The 17,906-nt window shown below is 47.1% G+C and overlaps 1 protein-coding gene across 6 annotated transcripts in view; it reads right to left on the minus strand.

The window, feature by feature from the left end:
- YEATS2 (YEATS domain containing 2) overlaps positions 1-17,906 on the minus strand; it is a 300,282-nt gene that overhangs the window by 120,734 nt on the left and 161,642 nt on the right. For 5 of the 6 annotated variants that reach the window (XM_063915696.1, XM_063915695.1, XM_063915691.1 and 2 more), the window contains 2 exons: positions 15,840-15,937; positions 7,652-7,759 (listed from right to left, as the gene is read on the minus strand). In XM_063915696.1, coding sequence (XP_063771766.1) covers positions 7,652-7,759; positions 15,840-15,937 — 206 coding nt within the window. The remainder of the gene's footprint in view (positions 1-7,651; positions 7,760-15,839; positions 15,938-17,906) is intronic. The other variant, XM_063915693.1, reaches the window with a different exon arrangement.

Here is a 17,906-nt window from a genome sequence, read left to right on the forward strand (position 1 = left end):
TAACGCTTCTATAAGGAGTGGGCTGTCCTTCCCACGTCTCTTTGGCAACATCCAACAGCCCTCTGGGGTGTCTACCATACAACAAATCAAATGGAGAAAACCCCGTAGAGGACTGAGGAACTTCTCTGATGGCCATTAACAAGTAGGGCAACAAACAATCCCAGTTTTTCCCATCTCTCTCAACAACCTTTTTTAACATACTTTTTAATGTTTTATTAAACCTTTCCACCAACCCGTCAGTTTGGGGATGGTAGATGGACGTCCTGAGGTGAGTGACCTTAAATAACTTGCACAATTCTTTCATGATCCTTGACATAAATGGAGTACCTTGGTCAGTCAAAATTTCTTTTGGTATTCCCACTCTACTAAATACCTGCACCAGCTCCCTAGCTATCGCCTTGGTTGTGATAGTGCGTAAAGGGACAGCCTCAGGATATCGAGTGGCATAGTCCATAATTACCAGGATATACTGATGGCCCCGAGCAGACTTTAACAAGGGCCCCACGAGATCCATGGCTATTCTGTCAAACGGGACCTCTATAATAGGCATGGGAACTAGTGGGCTCCTGAAATGGGGTCTAGGTGCATGATACTGGCATTCAGGACAGGAAGAACAATATTCAGACACTTCTTTATAAACCCCTGGCCAAAAGAACCTTTGTAAAACTCTTTCAGTGGTTTTTTCTGCCCCTAAATGTCCTGCGGTAACGTGACTATGAGCTAAATCTAGTACCGTTCTCCGATAAGGCTGGGGAACTACCAGCTGTTCCACCACATCCTCCCCCCTTTTGACAATGTGGTACAAGAGCTCATTACAGATGGCCATGTGGGGATACGTAACCCTGTCACCTGGTACCACAGGTTCCCCATTAACAATCTTAACATTCTCTCTAGCCTTTATTAAGGTAGGATCCTTTAACTGTTCAGACGCAAACAGATCCTTCTTTACCTCCAGGTCAGGCACGCTTTCAGTTCTAACTACTATGTCTCTGTTCCCGGCAAGAGGGTCCTCACTGGACTCCCCATCTGTCACTTCCCCAGCCAAACTAGCAAAAGGCAAAGGGCCAGAAAGTTCCGAAGACCCACGTACATCCATAAAATCACCGGTATTATCAACTGGCTTTTTACTTCTCACATCTGTTGATAACCGTGATTCCCACAGTTTCCAAAAATGAGGAAAATCCCTCCCTATTATGGCCTCATGCACCAAGGTAGGGACCAGTCCCACTTTAACCATTGCTGACCCACAACAAGTTTCTATATTCACCTCAGCAGTGGCATAATGTTGGGTATCCCCATGTATGCAAGTTACCCCAATAGGTATTTGCTGGACCTTTAAGGGGTTCACTAACCCAGCTTTCACGAGGGTAACTAAACTTCCTGAATCTAGCAAGGCCTCTACCCGGTTACCTTCTAAGAACACATCACACATTTGCTTTTCCAGCTCAGGTGAAGGTACCACAGTACAGGCTAACCTAGCAAAGAAAGACATTCTGCGACATTCAAAGGCAGCATCACATTGCATGGGTTCTTGCGTGACTGGGCAATTGGCAATAACATGACCTGGCATACCACACCTAAAACATTTAACCACACGATTATCAACCCATTTGGGCAGCATAGACCGTTCTAGCCCCATTGGCCTGTTTCCAGGGCCAGTGTTTACAGTCTCTCCAGCCTTGCGTTCTCTTAACCGCCCAGCAACGTTTTCCCACGGAACAGTCTTACCAGTCTTTACTGAAGGGCGCTGTCGAGGATCTATGGGTTGCTGGGTGGTCATCAGTAGTTCCTCTGCTGCCAAATACCTCTCTACCATGTCCACTAATTGGTCAGCAGTACCCGGGTTTCCATGGCTCACCCACTTGCGCAGGACCATGGGCAAAGATCTCAAGTAGCGATCCATGACGACTCTTTCCACCATCTGGGGACCAGTTAATGTCTCTGGCTGTAGCCATTTTTTTGTTAGCTGAATAAGGTCGTGCATCTGGGAGCGCGGAGGCTTCTCCATGGCGTACAGCCAACGGTGCACCCGTTGTGCTCGTACTGACAGCGTGACTCCCAGGCGGGTCAGGATCTCAGTCTTTAGTTTATCATAGTCCCGAGCCTCAGCAGGGCTTAAATCAAAGTAAGCTTTTTGGGGCTCACCTGACAGGAAAGGTGCCAGCAGACTGGCCCACTGTGCTTTCGGCCAGTTCTCACGCTCGGCAGTCCTTTCAAACGTGGTCAGATAGGCCTCCACATCATCAGCCTCTGTCATTTTCTGCAGGAAGTGACTGGCTCGTATAGAACTAGAGCTGGTTGGAGCACTGACGGCCACATCTCCAACCCGAGCTGCAAGTCTCTGCACCACTTCTGCTAAGGCCTCTCTATCCTGACGCTGTTGCCTGTAAAGTTCATCAACAACTGCCTGCTGTTGTCTCTTATTTTCCTCCATTGCCACCTGCTGCTGTCTGTTGGCCTCCTGCTGTAGTCTCCAATTTTCCTCCATTGCCACCTGCTGCTGTCGGTTGGCCTCCTGCTGAGCCGCTGTAGCTTGCAGCAAGGCTTTAAGCAGATCCTCCATGTCAACAGATTTTTCAGGCGGCTTTGCAGCTGCTTTCACCCAGGACATATATCAAACCCTCAGGGGTGAGTCTCAGTAACTTCACACTGGGCTGTATCTGCATAAACCACCGTTTTCTGCAGGCCTCACAAAGCTGCTGCTTTCACTTATGCGCAGAACGGCCTGCTCGCATTCTCCACCAAGTTGTAACACTGTAGGGGTGCAAGGTGCCTTTTCCTGGGGAATATGGCAGCACGCAGCAGCTGAGGAACAACACAAGTCCAGTTTCTGGTACAACTGACCCCGGCCAGTTTTATTGAAACAGAAAATAAAACAAACCCCAAAATAAAAATACCTTGCCTGTCCGGCACTAACTAAACATAAGACGTTCCTAACTGTCACTAAACAAAACACAGAGTTCTTCAGTACATACTGTATAGCTTACTTGCATCAGAAAGCGTGTCTCTCACACACAGATCCTGCAGCCTTCCCAGGCAGTCTGCCCATACTAATCAGGTTAGAAGCACTATATCACTCTTACACAGCTGAAACCCTGATTAGCCCTCTGTGAGGCCAAAGACCCGAACTGGGCCCAATGTCTAGAACTCGCCTTATCTCTCTCTCAGAGCCTTTACCCAGCTTTTACAGCAAACTGAAAAGGTTCAGACAAAACAAAAAGCATTTTTCCTAGAAGTTAACATTTTCTAAAACATGTAAGACAAGAACCTGGGACAAATATACCTGCCCTCAAACACTATCCCAGTGTTCTTGTCACAATATATACACACACATATACACGGATACTTATTTTTCCATCTCTATTTTAAGAAACATTCTCTATTTTACTATATCGTGATCAGTTTTATTCCTGCTTGCTTATTTAACAGGAGCAACCACTAAGTATATATAATCATTCACTGACATTTTATAGGCACAATATGTGCGCTGAACATCCCCTTTTTGTTATACATCATTAAGTGGAGTAATATAGTACATACACCAACCATTCATTAGCAGCAACCAGTTCCTAGTGGCTGTGTATGAGAATGGTACAGTCCCTCACACACTTTTTTATACAGGTTGAGTATCCCATATCCAAATATTCCGAAATACGGATTTTTTTGAGTGAGAGTGAGATAGTGAAACCTTTGTTTTCTGATGGCTCAATGTACACAAACTTTGTTTAATACATGAAGTAATTAAAAATATTGTGTTAAATGACCTTCAGGCTGTGTGTATAAGGTGTATATGAAACATAAATGATTTGTGTGAATGTACACACACTTTGTTTAATGCACAAAGTTATAAAAAAATATTGGCTAAAATGACCTTCAGGCTGCGAGTATAAGGTGTATATGAAACATAAATGCATTCTGTGCTTAGCCTTAGGTCCTATCACCATATCTCAGTATGGTATGCAATTATTCCAAAATACGGAAAAATATGATATCCAAAATACTTCTGGTCCCAAGCATTTTGGATAAGGGATACTCAACCTGTATACAGTAAATTGTCTGGCCAGACTTGGAACACATTTTAAGTATCTGTATACTGAGGATGAACTATGCCAGCCTTATAACCAATTGGCTTAATGGCTACCTCTGTGTAAAATCATTGGGATTGCTACATTTTAACCCTGCAAATCACTAAAGCGATTTTGCTACATCAAGCTGACTGCATGAAGTTGACTAGCATCAGTTTTCAGTAAAGGTGCTGTTCTAGTATCATAAATTTTCAAAGCCTGAACCACATCTAAGGTGGAAGGCGTCCCAGAATCTTCCTGTAAAGAAAGAACTACAATAGGCTGATTAATATGAAAAGCAGAAACAACCTTTGGCAGAAATGATGCATGCGTTCTCAATTCCGCTCTATAGTCAAGGAAAATTAGGTATGGAGGTTTACAGGACAATGCACTCAACTCTGACACCCTCTGTGCTGACGCACGGGCCAGGAGAAAAAAACATTTCTCATCCCGGTTATTTAAGATCCACTTCCTCCACGGGCTCAAAGCAATTAGATTGAAGGAAATCCAACACGAGATTCAAATCCCAAGGTGCCATAAGTGGCACAAACGGAGGCTGGACTCTGAGGACTCCCTGCAAGAACGTCTGTACTTTCAGCATTGAAAGAAAATGGAGAGTGCGGACACCTGCACCTCAGAGCCCAGTGGAAGTCTGGAATCCAACCACGCCTGAAGAAACAGCAACAAACTGGACAGACGAAAGGAGTCAGATGGGAAACTCTGGTGTTCACACCAAGCCACATAGGACCTCCAAATTCGATGGTAATGGGCCAATGTAACTGGTTTACGTGCCCGCAACATCGTAAGAATCACAGCCTCCGGAATTCCTTTTCGTTTTAGGATGTCCGCCTCAACAGCCATCCCATTAAACGCAGCCGCTGTAAATCTGGATGACCTGAGGGTCCTTGTCGTAACAGATCCGGATGTAGAGGAAAAGGACATGTATTGTCCACTAGAAGTGATCGCAGGTCTGAAAACCAAGCCCTCAATGGCCAATCCGGCACTACCAGAATCACTGTGGTTTGCTCTGGTTTGATTCTTTGGAGGACCCGAGGAAGAAATGGGAATGGAAGAAATAGGTAGACGAGGCCGTACATACGTATGAGGCACTTGACAGAGCTTCCACTGCTTCTGCCTAAGGATCTCATGTTCTGGACAAGTATTGGAGGAAGCTGATGATTGAGCCTGGATGCCATGAGATCCACCTGTGGATAACCCCATCTGTGCACTAGATCATTAAATACTTATGGGTGAAGAGCCCATTCTCCCAGATGGAGATCCTGACTACTGAGATAGTCAGACTCCCAATTCTCCACTCCTGGGATGAACACGGCTGAGAATTACTTGGTAACGTGCGCCCATTGCAGAATCAGTGCTGCCACTTGCATGGCTATGCGACTGCGAGTTCCTCCCTGTTTGTTGACATACGCGACAGCTGTTGCGTTATCTGACTGAATTCTCACCACCTTAAAGTGAAGAATGTGGGCGCCTTCCACTAAGACACTGTAGATCGCTCTCCGTTCCAACATATTTATCGGCAATAAGGATTCCTGAGGGGACCAACGGCCTTGGAAGTGTGAATCTAATACAACCGCGTCCCAACCTCTAAGACCCGCATCCGTCGTCAGAACAGTCCAGTTCCAAATTCCGAACCGCCTGCCCGCTGTGAGATTGTGCGGTTGGAGCCACCAACAGAGCGATACTCTGGTCCGAGGAGCTAAACGGATCAGCTGTTGGAGGTGCAGATGAGACCCCAACCATTGGTGTAAGATGTCTAGCTGGAAAAGGGCGTGAATGAAACTGGACGAATTGCAGTGCCTCGAAAGCCGTTACCTTCTTCCCCAAAAAGCGAATGCACAAGTGGACAGATCCCATTCGAGGTTTGAGAACCTTTTGAACCAAGCGCCGGAAATTTAGCACCTTGTCCTCCGGTAGGAAGATCCTCTGTGCACTGGTATCCAGTATCATCCCGAGAAACTGTATACGCTGTGATGGGTGAAATTGGATTTCCGAAAGTTTATTATCCAACCATGGTGTACTAAAATGTTGTACGTCAAGAGAGCATGCTTCTGAAGGAGGAGAATGGATGGAGCCTTGATTAAGAGGCCGTTCAATTAGGGAATAATTGTAACCCCCAAATGACCTGAGGTGAGTGATCATCACTGACATGATTTTGGTCAACACCCTGGGCGCAGTGGAGAGCCCGAACTGTACAGCTCTGAACTGAAAATTATCTTGTTTTATTGCAAATCTGAGAAAAGCCTGATGACGTTTCCATATCCGGATGTGGAGGTACGCAATCAGAGTTGATCAACTCCATTTTGAACAGATAATAGGCAAGAAATTGATTCAGTGACTCCAGGTGGCATCAGTATTGCTAAATCCACCAAGGCTTGTATTACTCCCTGAAGAGCTAAACGGTTGTATAGTATGATGGAAAGACCTGTCGTGAAAACTTTTCCGGGAAGTAAAAGTTCAAAATCTAGTTTGTACCTCATGGATATTAAATTTCGAACCCACGCATCCTCGGATTATGAGAATCCAGGCAATTTGAACATTTTGAAAACGCGCTCCCACAGTATCTGACCCCCGCTTTTCTGCAGGTTTTGGGTCCTGGAGATAATCAACTGCTGACTGCTTGCCGTGGCACCTACCTTCCTGAGGTGTAGCTCTTCCTTGTCCTCGAAAGGCTTGCGTAGTATGAAAGGAACAAAAGGATTTCCCAGTATAGGAACGTTTTGTCGGTGGTGTAACTTGTGGCAGAAAAGTAGATTTTCCATCCGTGGCCTGCGAACTCAATGTATTCAATTCTTTTCCAAAAAGAATATCACCTGTGAACGGAATTGCCTCAGCCACCCTCTTCGACTCCGCGTCCACCTGCCATGAGCATAGCCAAAGCGCTCTCCTGGTCGCAATAGCAATGCTGAGATTCTTGAATTGACCTGACCAATATCTCTAGCGGCTTCTCCTAAATACATAGCTGATTCCTTAATGTGTTCGTTAGAATGATTACATCCTCAACTGGAACTCAGTGTTGCAAGTCCTTAAATCAACTTAGTGATCCAGTGTCCCACTGTCTTATTAGCCCAGGAACTAACCAAAGTTGGTCTAAGTGAAACACCTGCCGCCGTATAAATGGATTTTAACATAGTATCTAAATTACGGTCAGAGGGGTCCTTTAAAGAAGTTGCGCATGGAACCGGCAATGCTGTCTTTTTTGACAGAGAGAAGAATCCACCTGAGGGGACTTTTCCCATTTACATGTCATAGAAGCTGGGCAAGGGTGTTTGAATGTACCGCTAAAACAAAACTGTAACATGCTGGAGAGCTGGAATCAAATATAGCTGAAGAGCTACAGGTTGCCAGCATATTTCGTATGAGAAAGAAACTAGCAATATTATTGACGTTTACAATACGCACTTTAAGTACTCGGCTCATAAATAAATGGTCACTATAGCATAATTTGCCCACCAGGAAGCTGGGCCTTTTTTGAGGTGAGAGTAAAGCAAAAAAGACATTACATCAACAGACTTTTTTAATCAATTAACTTACGAGGGTCTTTTAAAATTAAACAGATCACACGTTACCTTTGTGAATGCGCCAAGTCCTCCTGACATAGCTTTTGGGCTCTGGGATTTGGAATGACTTCCAATAGGACAAAGTGGAGGCATTGCTGCAAACAGAGACTCCTCCTGCTAAGAAGAACACCAACATTACAATTACCTGAGATCAGGGCTGAGTAAGCCTCATAGTAATGGCTGCAACACTAAACAACTTCCATCCAGGGTAAGCACAGAATCAGTTAAGAGCTAAACTTCTATAAAATAACCAGTTACAATAAATGTATGTCGCTATGGTAACCACAGTGCTCTCAATGTTGGTTCTTGACACCTGTTCAAATACATTCTCATTACAGTTAACTCCTAATGCTGCATAATATATTATACAGCACAAAATGTACATGTAGCAAATGCAATAAGTAATCATTTAAGTTAGAATTTCAGAAAACAAACAATATGAAATTGTGCCAAAAAGCCAAAAATGACACCCAACCTGTGAGACAGAGAATGATGGACTTGGGGAAGCAAGAGTCTTATTTTTATCATCTATCTATACATCTTCTAAACGAGAACGTCTTTTTGTCGGATTGCGATCAACTCGGACATCACGGAACCAATTGCAATGCGTTTTTCACCACTGTGTAGATAATTTTCCAGGCAGGTTTTAGGCTAAGTATCATCATGATCGGTTGTCAGCGGGCTGAGGTTGGGGGGGTCACAGCACATGCAAAATCATGGAGGCTGGAATGGGAGGAAGTATGCAGTTGGCAGGAGAGGTGGCATTCATGTGTGGGGCAAAGAGGATGGGCGGGAGTTGAAGGAAGATAAGGTCAGAGATGTAAATGGGAGAGGGATGGGTGAGGGCTTTGTGAGTGGGGGAAGCTTTGGATTCTGAAAGAGAACAGGAGCCAGTGTAGGTGTTGTAAAAAAATAGGAAGGGGAAGGAAGGGGGGCGGTGGTCGGGTCAAAAGTAGTACATTTGGAGAAGATGATAAGCCGGGCAGCAGCACTGAGGACAGATTGGAGTGGAGAAAACCAGTATTCAAGGGGGCTAGACCGGTGACTATTACAGTAGACCAATCTGGAGATGACCAGCTAGTGCTTGGGGGTCTAAGTAGCATACAGGGTGAAAAAGGTTCAGATCTTGGAAAATATTTTTTTTGAGATGGAAACGGCAGGACTGTGAAAGGAACTGAATGTGTGGTTTGAGCAAAGGGAAGAGTCAAAGATAATTCCAAGAGAGCGCAACTATCTAGAGCAGATAGTTGTGCCATCAATAGATAATGAAATTGTGGAAGGTGAGGTTGTGCGGGAGGGTGGGAAGATGATCAACTTAGTCTTAGACATGTTACATTTAAGAGAGAGCTGAAACATCCAGGATGAGATAGCAGTAACACAGTTAGAGATACGAGTGAGCAGAGAGGGAGAGATCAGGGTAGTAAAAGTAGATCCGAGTATCACCAGCATAGAGAGGATATTGGAGGTCAAAAGAGCTAATGAGTTACCTAGAAAGGACGTATAAAAAGATAGAATAGTGGAGGTTCCAGGACAGAACCTTGGGGGACACCTACTGTTAGTGGAAGTCAGGGGAAGTGTAGTCATGACAGGAGATCAAGAAGGAACGGTCATAGTAGTAGGTGGGCAGCCACTGGTAGGTGGACAGTAGTTTCACTCAGATCATGGGAGTAAAGTATTTGCAGGAGGACAGGGTAATCCAGAGTGTCAAAAGCAGCAGAGAGGTTAAGAAGAATGAGGACAGAGTAGTGGCTTTTGGATTTGGCAGCAAGGAGTAATTGTTGACTTTCATGAGGGCAGTCTCCATGGAGTGGAGAAGACTGAAGCCAAACTGAAATGGGTCAAGCGTCTGTGCATTCAGATTACTCAACTTAGGTCACATGTTTATGTTGGAATGTAAGAGAGTCCAAGGTGTGGGGTTCTGGCCAGTCTTGGATATTTTACCTTGTGTTTGCCCCTTTACAAAAATGTCAGAGATCGGCTGGCATCCCACACTTCCGGCGATCTCAGACTCCATTACATCCCATCGTTAATCTGAAAGAAGTTGCCTCATCCCACAGACACATCAGATAGTGTACATAATAGGATTTTGGTACCTACCTGTAAATCCTTTTCTCGTAATCCGTAGAGGATGCTGGGGTCCACATTAGTACCATGGGCTATAGACGGGTCCACCAAGAGCCATTGGCACTTTAAGAGTTTGAGAGTGTGGGCTGGCTCCTCCCTCTATGCCTCTTCTACCAGACCCAGTCTAGAAACTGTGCCCGAGGAGACAACATACTTCGAAAGAAGGATTATACACAGATAGTGGTGAGATTCATATCAGCTCACACATACAAGGCACGTCAAGCCAACGAGCTTGAACTACTCAGCAACAGCTGAAACATTACTTACCAAGTAACAATGCAGTACTCAACTAAAAAGAAGTTGTACTGAACCAAATAACATTTACAGGAAAACGATGTGCTGCGCGGGCGCCTAGCATCTTCTCCGGATTACGAGAAAAGGATTTAGCGGTAGGTACCAAAGTCCTATTTTCTCTTACATCCTAGAGGATGCTGGGGTCCACATTAGTACCATGGGGATGTACCAAAGCTCCCAGAACAGGAGGGAGAGCGCGGAGGCTCCTGCAGAACTGATTGACCAAACTTCAGTCCTCAGAGGCCAAAGTATCAAACTTGTAGAACTTTGCAAACGTGTTCGACCCCGGCCAAGTAGCCGCTCAGCATAGTTGTAAAGCCGAGACACCCCGGGCAGCAGCCCAGGAAGAACCCACCTTACGAGTAGGGTGGGCCTTGACAGACGTAGGACACGGCAGGCCTGCCGTAGAATACGCATGCTGGATAGTGAACCTGATCCAGCGAGAGATCATCGGCTCAGAAGCAGGACTTCACAATTTTCTTGGGATCATACAGGACAACAGGGAGTCCGATTTTCTGTGACGAGCAGTCCTCTTCACGTAGATTTTCAGAGCCCTTACAACGTCCAAGGACTTTGATGAAATTGAGGAGTCAGTAGCAACTGGCACCACAATAGGTTGGTTGATATGAAATGCCGACACAACCTTCGGAAGGAACTGCGGACGTATTCTGAGTTCAGCTCTATCTTCATGGAAGATCAAGTATGGGCTTTTACATGACAAAGCCCCCAACTTCGACACACGTCTAGCAGAAGCCAAGGCCAACAAAGTGACAGCCTTCCACGTGAGCAACTTGACCTCCACCTCCTGTAGAGGCTCAAACCAGTCTAGCTGGAGGAACTGTAACACCACGTTAAGATCCCAGGGCGCCGTAGGCGGCACAAAGGGAGGCTGGATGTGCAGAACTCCCTTCAAAAAAGGTCTGAACCTCAGGGAGGGCAGCCAAATGTTTCTGAAAGAAAATGGATAGGGCCGAAATCTGGACCTTTACGAAACCTAATCTCAGGCCCATAGCCACACCTGCTTGGAGGAAGAGGAGAAACTGGACAAGTTGAAACTCCACCGTAGGAAACCTCTTGGATTCACACCAAGACACATTGTTTCCAAATGCGATGGTAATGTTTAGACGTTACTCCTTTCCTAGCCTGTATCAGGGTAGGAATGACTTTGTTCAGAATGTCCTTCCGAGCTAGTATCTGGCGTTCAACTTCCATGCCGTTAAAGGTAGCCGCTGTAAGTCTTGATAAGCGAACGGCCTCTGCTGCAGCAGGTCCTCCTGAAGAGGAAGAGGCCTCTGCTCTTCTAGCAGTAGATCCAGAAGATCCGCGTACCAAGCCCTTCTTGGCCAGTCCGGAGCAATGAGGATTGCCTGAACTCTTGTTCTCCTTATGAGTTTTAGAACTCTTGGAATGAGTGGAAGTGGAGGAAACAATGAGGATTGCCTGAACTCTTGTTCTCCTTATGAGTTTTAGAACTTTTGGAATGAGTGGAAGTGGAGGAAACACGTACACCTACTGAAACACCCACGAAGTCACTAGGGCGTCCACCGCCACGGTTTGTGGGTCCCCCTGACCTGGAACAATACCGCCAAAGCTTCTTTTTGAGACTAGAGGCCATCATGTCTATTTGAGGTACACCCCAAAGATCTGTTACCTCTATAAACACCTCCGGATGGAGTCCTCACTCCCCTGGATGGAGATCGTGTCTGCTGAGGAAGTCCGCTTCCCAGTTATCTACTCCCGGAATGAAGATTGCTGACAGCGCCAACGCATGTTTTTCTGCCCAGAGGATGATTCTTGTTACCTCTGACATTGCAGCTCTGCTCTTCGTTCCGCCCTGTCGGTTTATGTAAGCCACGGTCGTTACATTGTCCGACTGCACTTGAATGGCCCGATTTCTCAGAAGATGGGCCGCTTGGAGAAGACCGTTGTAGACGGCTCTTCGTTCCAGAATGTTTGTCGGCAGGCCGGCTTCCAGAATTGACCACCTTCCTTGGAAGGTTTTCCCTTGAGTGACTGCGCCCCAGCCCCGGAGACTTGCATCTGTGGTTAGAAGGATCCAATCCTGAATACCGAACCTGTGGCCTTCCAGAAGGTGAGGCAATTGCAGCCACCAGATTGAGACCCTTGCCTTTGGCGACAGACATATTCTCTGGTGCATGTGTAGATGAGATCCAGACCATTTGTCCAGGAGATCCAGTTGGAAGGACAGAGCATGAAATCTCCCGTACTGCAGAGCCTCGTAAGAGGCCACCATCTTTTCCAGAAGGCGAATGCTGTGATGAACTGATACCTGGGCTGACTTCAGGACATCCCGGACTATTGTTTGTATCACCAACGCTTTTTCCTCTGGAAGAAACACCCTCTGCACTTCCATGTAGAGAACCATTCCCAGAAACCATTCCCAGAAACGACAACCTCATGGTACAGTAGGTTCCAAATGTGATTTTGGAAGACTCAGGATCCAACCATGTTCCCTGAGAAGCTGGGTCGTGAGAGCTATGGACTAACAGCTTCTCTGGCAGGGCCTGGAATTTGAAAATGACAGTCCACCAGTGCGAATCGGAGGTAAGCTTGATGCAGTTGCCAAATCGGAAAGTGGAGGTACGCATCCTTGATATCCAGGAATACCAGGAATTCCCCCTCCTTCAGACCTGATATTACCGCCCTCAGAGACTCCATTTTGAACTTAAAATCACCAAAACCCATTTCTGAGGGAGTTCAAGTTCAGAATGGACCTGACCGAACCATTCGGTTTCGGAACCACAAAAAGGTTTGAATAGTAACCCTTGTTTTGCATCTGGGGAGGAACTGGTACAATAACCTGTGCCTCCACCAACTTCTGGATGGCTCCCTGTAGGGTAGCCCTGTCTGCCAGCAAAGCAGGCAAGCCTGATTTGAAGAACCGGTGAGGAGGGAGATCTTCAAACTCCAGCCGGTACCCCTGGGACACAATATCTTGAACCCAGGGATCCAGGCTGGACGACATCCAGACATGACTGAAATGTCTGAGTCTCGTCCCTACATCCAGGCCGCGCGGTCCACCGTCATGCTGGGGACTTTGGCCTACCTGAAGCAGGCTTCTGTTCCTGGGAACCTGCAGCAGCAGGTTTCTTGGATTTCGGTCGACCTCCTCTAAAGAAGGTGTTGGACGGTTTGACCTTTCTTGTTTTAGCAACCCGAAAGGACTGTGATGTAGCCAAAGAAAAAGGTTTCTTCGTAGCAGGTGCAGCTGAGGGGAGAAAAGGTGACTTACCTGCTGTAGCCGTGGAGATCCACGCATCCAAATCCTGAATGTTACGTACTCAACGTCACTTTTATCCATTGTATCCAAATTCTCAAGTAATGTACCTAACCACTTTACTATAGCTTTGGAAATCCATGCACAGGCCATAGTAGGAAGTAGTATAGCCCCTGAAGCCGTGTATATGGATTTGAGCGTAGTATCCATTTTGCGATCAGCCGGCTCCTTTAAGGCAGTAGATCCTGGGACAGGTAAAACCACCTTTTGAGAGAGTCTGGATACAGATGCGTCCACTATGGGTGGATTTTCCTATTTCTTTATATCCTCCTCAGGGAAGGGGAAAGCAACCAGAACCTTCCTAGGGATCTGGAATTTTTTCTCTGGGTTTTCCCATGCTTTTTCAAAGATAGCATTTAATTCTTTGGACGCAGGGAAGGTTAGGGAGGCTTTCTTATTGTCAGTGAAGTAAGCCTCCTCAACCTGCTCAGGTGTTGTGTCAGCAATATTCAACACATCCCTAATAGCCTCTATCATCAACTTCACCCCTTTAGTAAGAGATGCGACCCCCTGAGCAGATCCCCATCACCGTCTGCAGTGTCAGAGTCGGTATCCGTGTCATCTTGCATAATCTGGGCAAGAGCACGTCTGTGGGAACCTACAGAGGGGGGTCCTGAGGTAACAGAACCGGACCAAACTGCCATAGAATTCTGTAAAACCCGAGTTGCAAATTCATTCTGTGCAACCATAGTAGAAATCTGAGAAATCATAGATTTGATAGAGGATAACCATTCAGGCTCCCTTGCTGGTATCTGCGCTAAAACAGTGCAATCCTGATTACATGGAATGAGATCATCCCGAGAGGACATATTCTCAGCTGCATATGACACAGAGTCCCCGGACATAGCTAACTGGAGACCCCAAACACTCCACACACACACACACACACACGAGGCTAGACAGTTTCCTCCCTGAGAATGGCAAGAGAGACACAGAGTTTGGAGCCAACCCACACAGAGCGCTGTTTAGATAAAGGACACCCCTTAACCAGCGCCCACTGTGTACTGTAACAGGTTACACAGAACTAATTCACCACCTCACCCCCTTCTACAACCCCCTGGTACCGCACAGGATAGCTGGAGTTGATAGGAGGGACAGCTCTGTCAGCATCTGTGTACAGGAACTGGAGGCAGGAAAATGGCGCTGAACGCTGCTGGGTCCGCTCTGAGGAGAAGCTCCGCCCCTTGAAGATGGCGCGTCTTCCCGCACAAATTCTTTATACTGGCCTGAGGATTCCGTTGCTAGGCAGGGGATTCCTTCCCCTGTTGGCATCTGTGTACGAAGGATTGTGACGCTAGCCTGGGGATTCAGTCTCCGATTAGCGTCTGTGACCAGTGTAGGGTATTAAGACGCTGGCTCAGGACACCCCTCATAGCGTCAACACTGTGTGCCGCTGAGCCCTCCCGGACCGCAGCCGCACAGAGCTGCGCTCCTACCCTTGTGCCGCCATATCTCGCCATTTTCTGGCTCTGTAAGGGGGTGGTGGAATACTGCCGGGGTGAGCGATCACCTGTGGCGGGGAACGTTCGATCCCCTCAGGAGCTCAGTGTCCTGTCAGCGGAGATAGTGGCTCAGACCCCGCAGGGCAGACACTACTCCCTCCCTTAGTCCCTCGAAGCAGGGAGGCTGTTGCCAGCAGCCTTCCTGTGCCTAAACTCTAAATAAAATAATAAAACTAAAAGAACTCCTATGGAGCTCCCCTAGCTGTGACCGGCTCCTCCGGGCACATTTTCTAAACTGGGTCTGGTAGGAGGGGCATAGAGGGAGGAGCCAGCTCACACTCTCAAACTCTTAAAGTGCCAATGGCTCCTAGTGGACCAGTCTATACCCCATGGTACTGTGTACCCCAGCATCCTCTAGGACTTAAGAGAAAACCAGTTTGCATTGGAATACATATCCCACATATAAGAACCTGACTGCCCTGGTATACAGATCCCACATACGCTAATATAAGAACCAGACTGCACTGGTATACAGATCCCATAAACGATGTAATCCAGTTGCTTGGTATGACCAGACACATTTCCAGTTTGGCCACATGTGGCTTCATAATAAATTATTTTGTATACTGACTAAAAATTAAAATTAAAAGGACAGAAGGAGGCAAAGTCAATTATCCATCATGGACTGCCAGAGCTGGAGATTTTCTTAAACTTCCTGTAGCCAGGTTCCATTAACAGGATCTCAAATAAAGAGGAGTATGAAGATACCAATCACCCTTATTAAAACTGCCTTGCACACATTTCCTAGGTATTGTTCTAGTCAGTGATGGCTAACCTTGACACTCCAGCTGTTGTTGAACTACACATCCCAGCATGCCCTGCTACAGTTTTGCTATTTGGCCTTGCTAAAACGGATGCAGGGCATGCTGGGATGTGTAGTTCAACAATAGCTGGAGTGTCAAGGTAAGCCATCACTGTTCTAGGTCATGTATAATATTAGTACTGGGAAGAGAATTACTGTACATATATGAATATTCACCTTTATATTTTGAGTTATGAAACTGCTACCATGTATCTTGGGCAGCGGGGAGCGGGTTCCAGCCTGGGATATACTTGAGTGCTTGCTTGTAGGGCTACCTGTATGTTTAAAGACAAAAAATACATAAATAAATCCATTTTAAAATCTTAAATCGTATTCTGTAATATACAGAATTATTGGAGATAGAAAACATGAATGGGTACAAGCACATGTAAGAGCTAGCATGTCTAACAGCACAACTACAGAAATCCAAATGTAAAAGAGTATGCCAATGAAAGCAAGAAAAACCACTCAGGGGTATATTAAACAGCGGCGGTGGGGAGAACTGACAGAGGTGGTGTGCGGGGGAGCTGACAGCAGGGGGGGAGCTGACTGCGGCAGCTGGGGGACATGTCAGCGGCGGCGAGGGGAGGCGCTGCCGGGAGTAAGGAGCCTGGCCAGGGGGGGGGGGGGGGGGGGGGAAGCGCCCTGCTCAATCCGACTTTTTTTAAAGTCGGATTGAGATTGTCAGAAAGGGGCCAAAACCTGTCGGATTTGGCCCCGTTCCCGACAAAAGCACGCGGATCGGCGCCTATTCCGCCGATCCACGTGTTTTCCGACAAGTCGGGAATTCCCGACTTGTCAGAAAGAAAGTGTCCTCTTTGAATAGGTCGGAACCCCTTCCAACAGAAATCTGTCAGAAGCTGCCGTCTTTCTGAAAAGACGGCAGCTTCCGACAGCCATCGAATACAGCCCTAACTGTATATGCATACACACTTTTTTATTTCTACTTTTCTACAATTATGTTACCAATTTTCTGACATCAGGGAGGCAAAAACTGAATTATAATATATATTAACTGTTCAGAATGAATTAGTACAGGCACATAAACTGGAGGGATTTTAAAACTGAACTATACAATGTATAATTGCAACTGTTCTCCAATATGCTTTCATTTAGCGGTGCCGTCACACACGTGGTGCAACCAACTCGGCAGAGGTAATACTAAACAGCAGTGATGACGAGAGAGTGCACTTCTGAAACCACTGGTGTTACGGTACATTTCCTAAGTTATACTGAAAGTCATACAGAATTAAGTTGGTTACCTGTGCAACAGTCTTATATTGTCTAGATTGTGCTCCAAATGGGCAAGATTTTATATACCGTATATACTCGAGTATAAGTCGACCCGAATATAAGCCGAGGCACCTAATTCTACCACAAAAACCTGGGAAAACTTATTGACTCGAGTATAAGCCTAGGGTGGGAAATGCAGCTCTAGCCGTACACAGCCCTCAGTGCCAGATATGCCCTCATAGTGCCAGATATGCCCCCACAGTGCTGCCAGATATGCCCCCACAGTGCTGCCAGATATGCCCCCACAGTGCTGCCAGATATGCCCCCACAGTGCTGCCAGATATGCCCCCACAGTGCTGCCAGTTATGCCCCCACAGTGCTGCCAGTTATGCCCCCACAGTGCTGCCAGATATGCCCCCACAGTGCTGCCAGATATGCCCCCACAGTGCTGCCAGATATGCCCCCACAGTGCTGCCAGATATGCCCCCACAGTGCTGCCAGATATGCCCCCACAGTGCTGCCAGATATGCCCCCACAGTGCTGCCAGATATGCCCCCACAGTGCTGCCAGATATGCCCCCACAGTGCTGCCAGATATGCCCCCACAGTGCTGCCAGATATGCCCCCACAGTGCTGCCAGTTATGCCCCCACAGTGCTGCCAGTTATGCCCCCACAGTGCTGCCAGATATGCCCCCACAGTGCTGCCAGATATGCCCCCACAGTGCTGCCAGATACGTTCCCTCCCCAAGTGCCAGGTATGCCCCACAGTGCTGTTACTTACCCCTCCGTCGATCCCGCGCTGTCTTCTGGAGGGACACGAAGCACACAGCGTGCGCGGCTCTCCTGTGTCCCTCCTGCATCTTCGGCGGCCGCGGCGGGTCTATTATAGGAAGTGCCGGTTCGTGATCAGAGGTCACGAACGGGTATTTCCTGTAATAGAACCGCCGCTGCTGCCGCCGGAGATGCAGGAGGGACACAGGAGCGCCGCGCGCTGTGCGCTCCATGTCCCTC

This window comes from Pseudophryne corroboree, chromosome 4 (assembly GCF_028390025.1).
Source record: "Pseudophryne corroboree isolate aPseCor3 chromosome 4, aPseCor3.hap2, whole genome shotgun sequence".
Lineage (NCBI taxonomy): Eukaryota > Metazoa > Chordata > Amphibia > Anura > Myobatrachidae > Pseudophryne > Pseudophryne corroboree.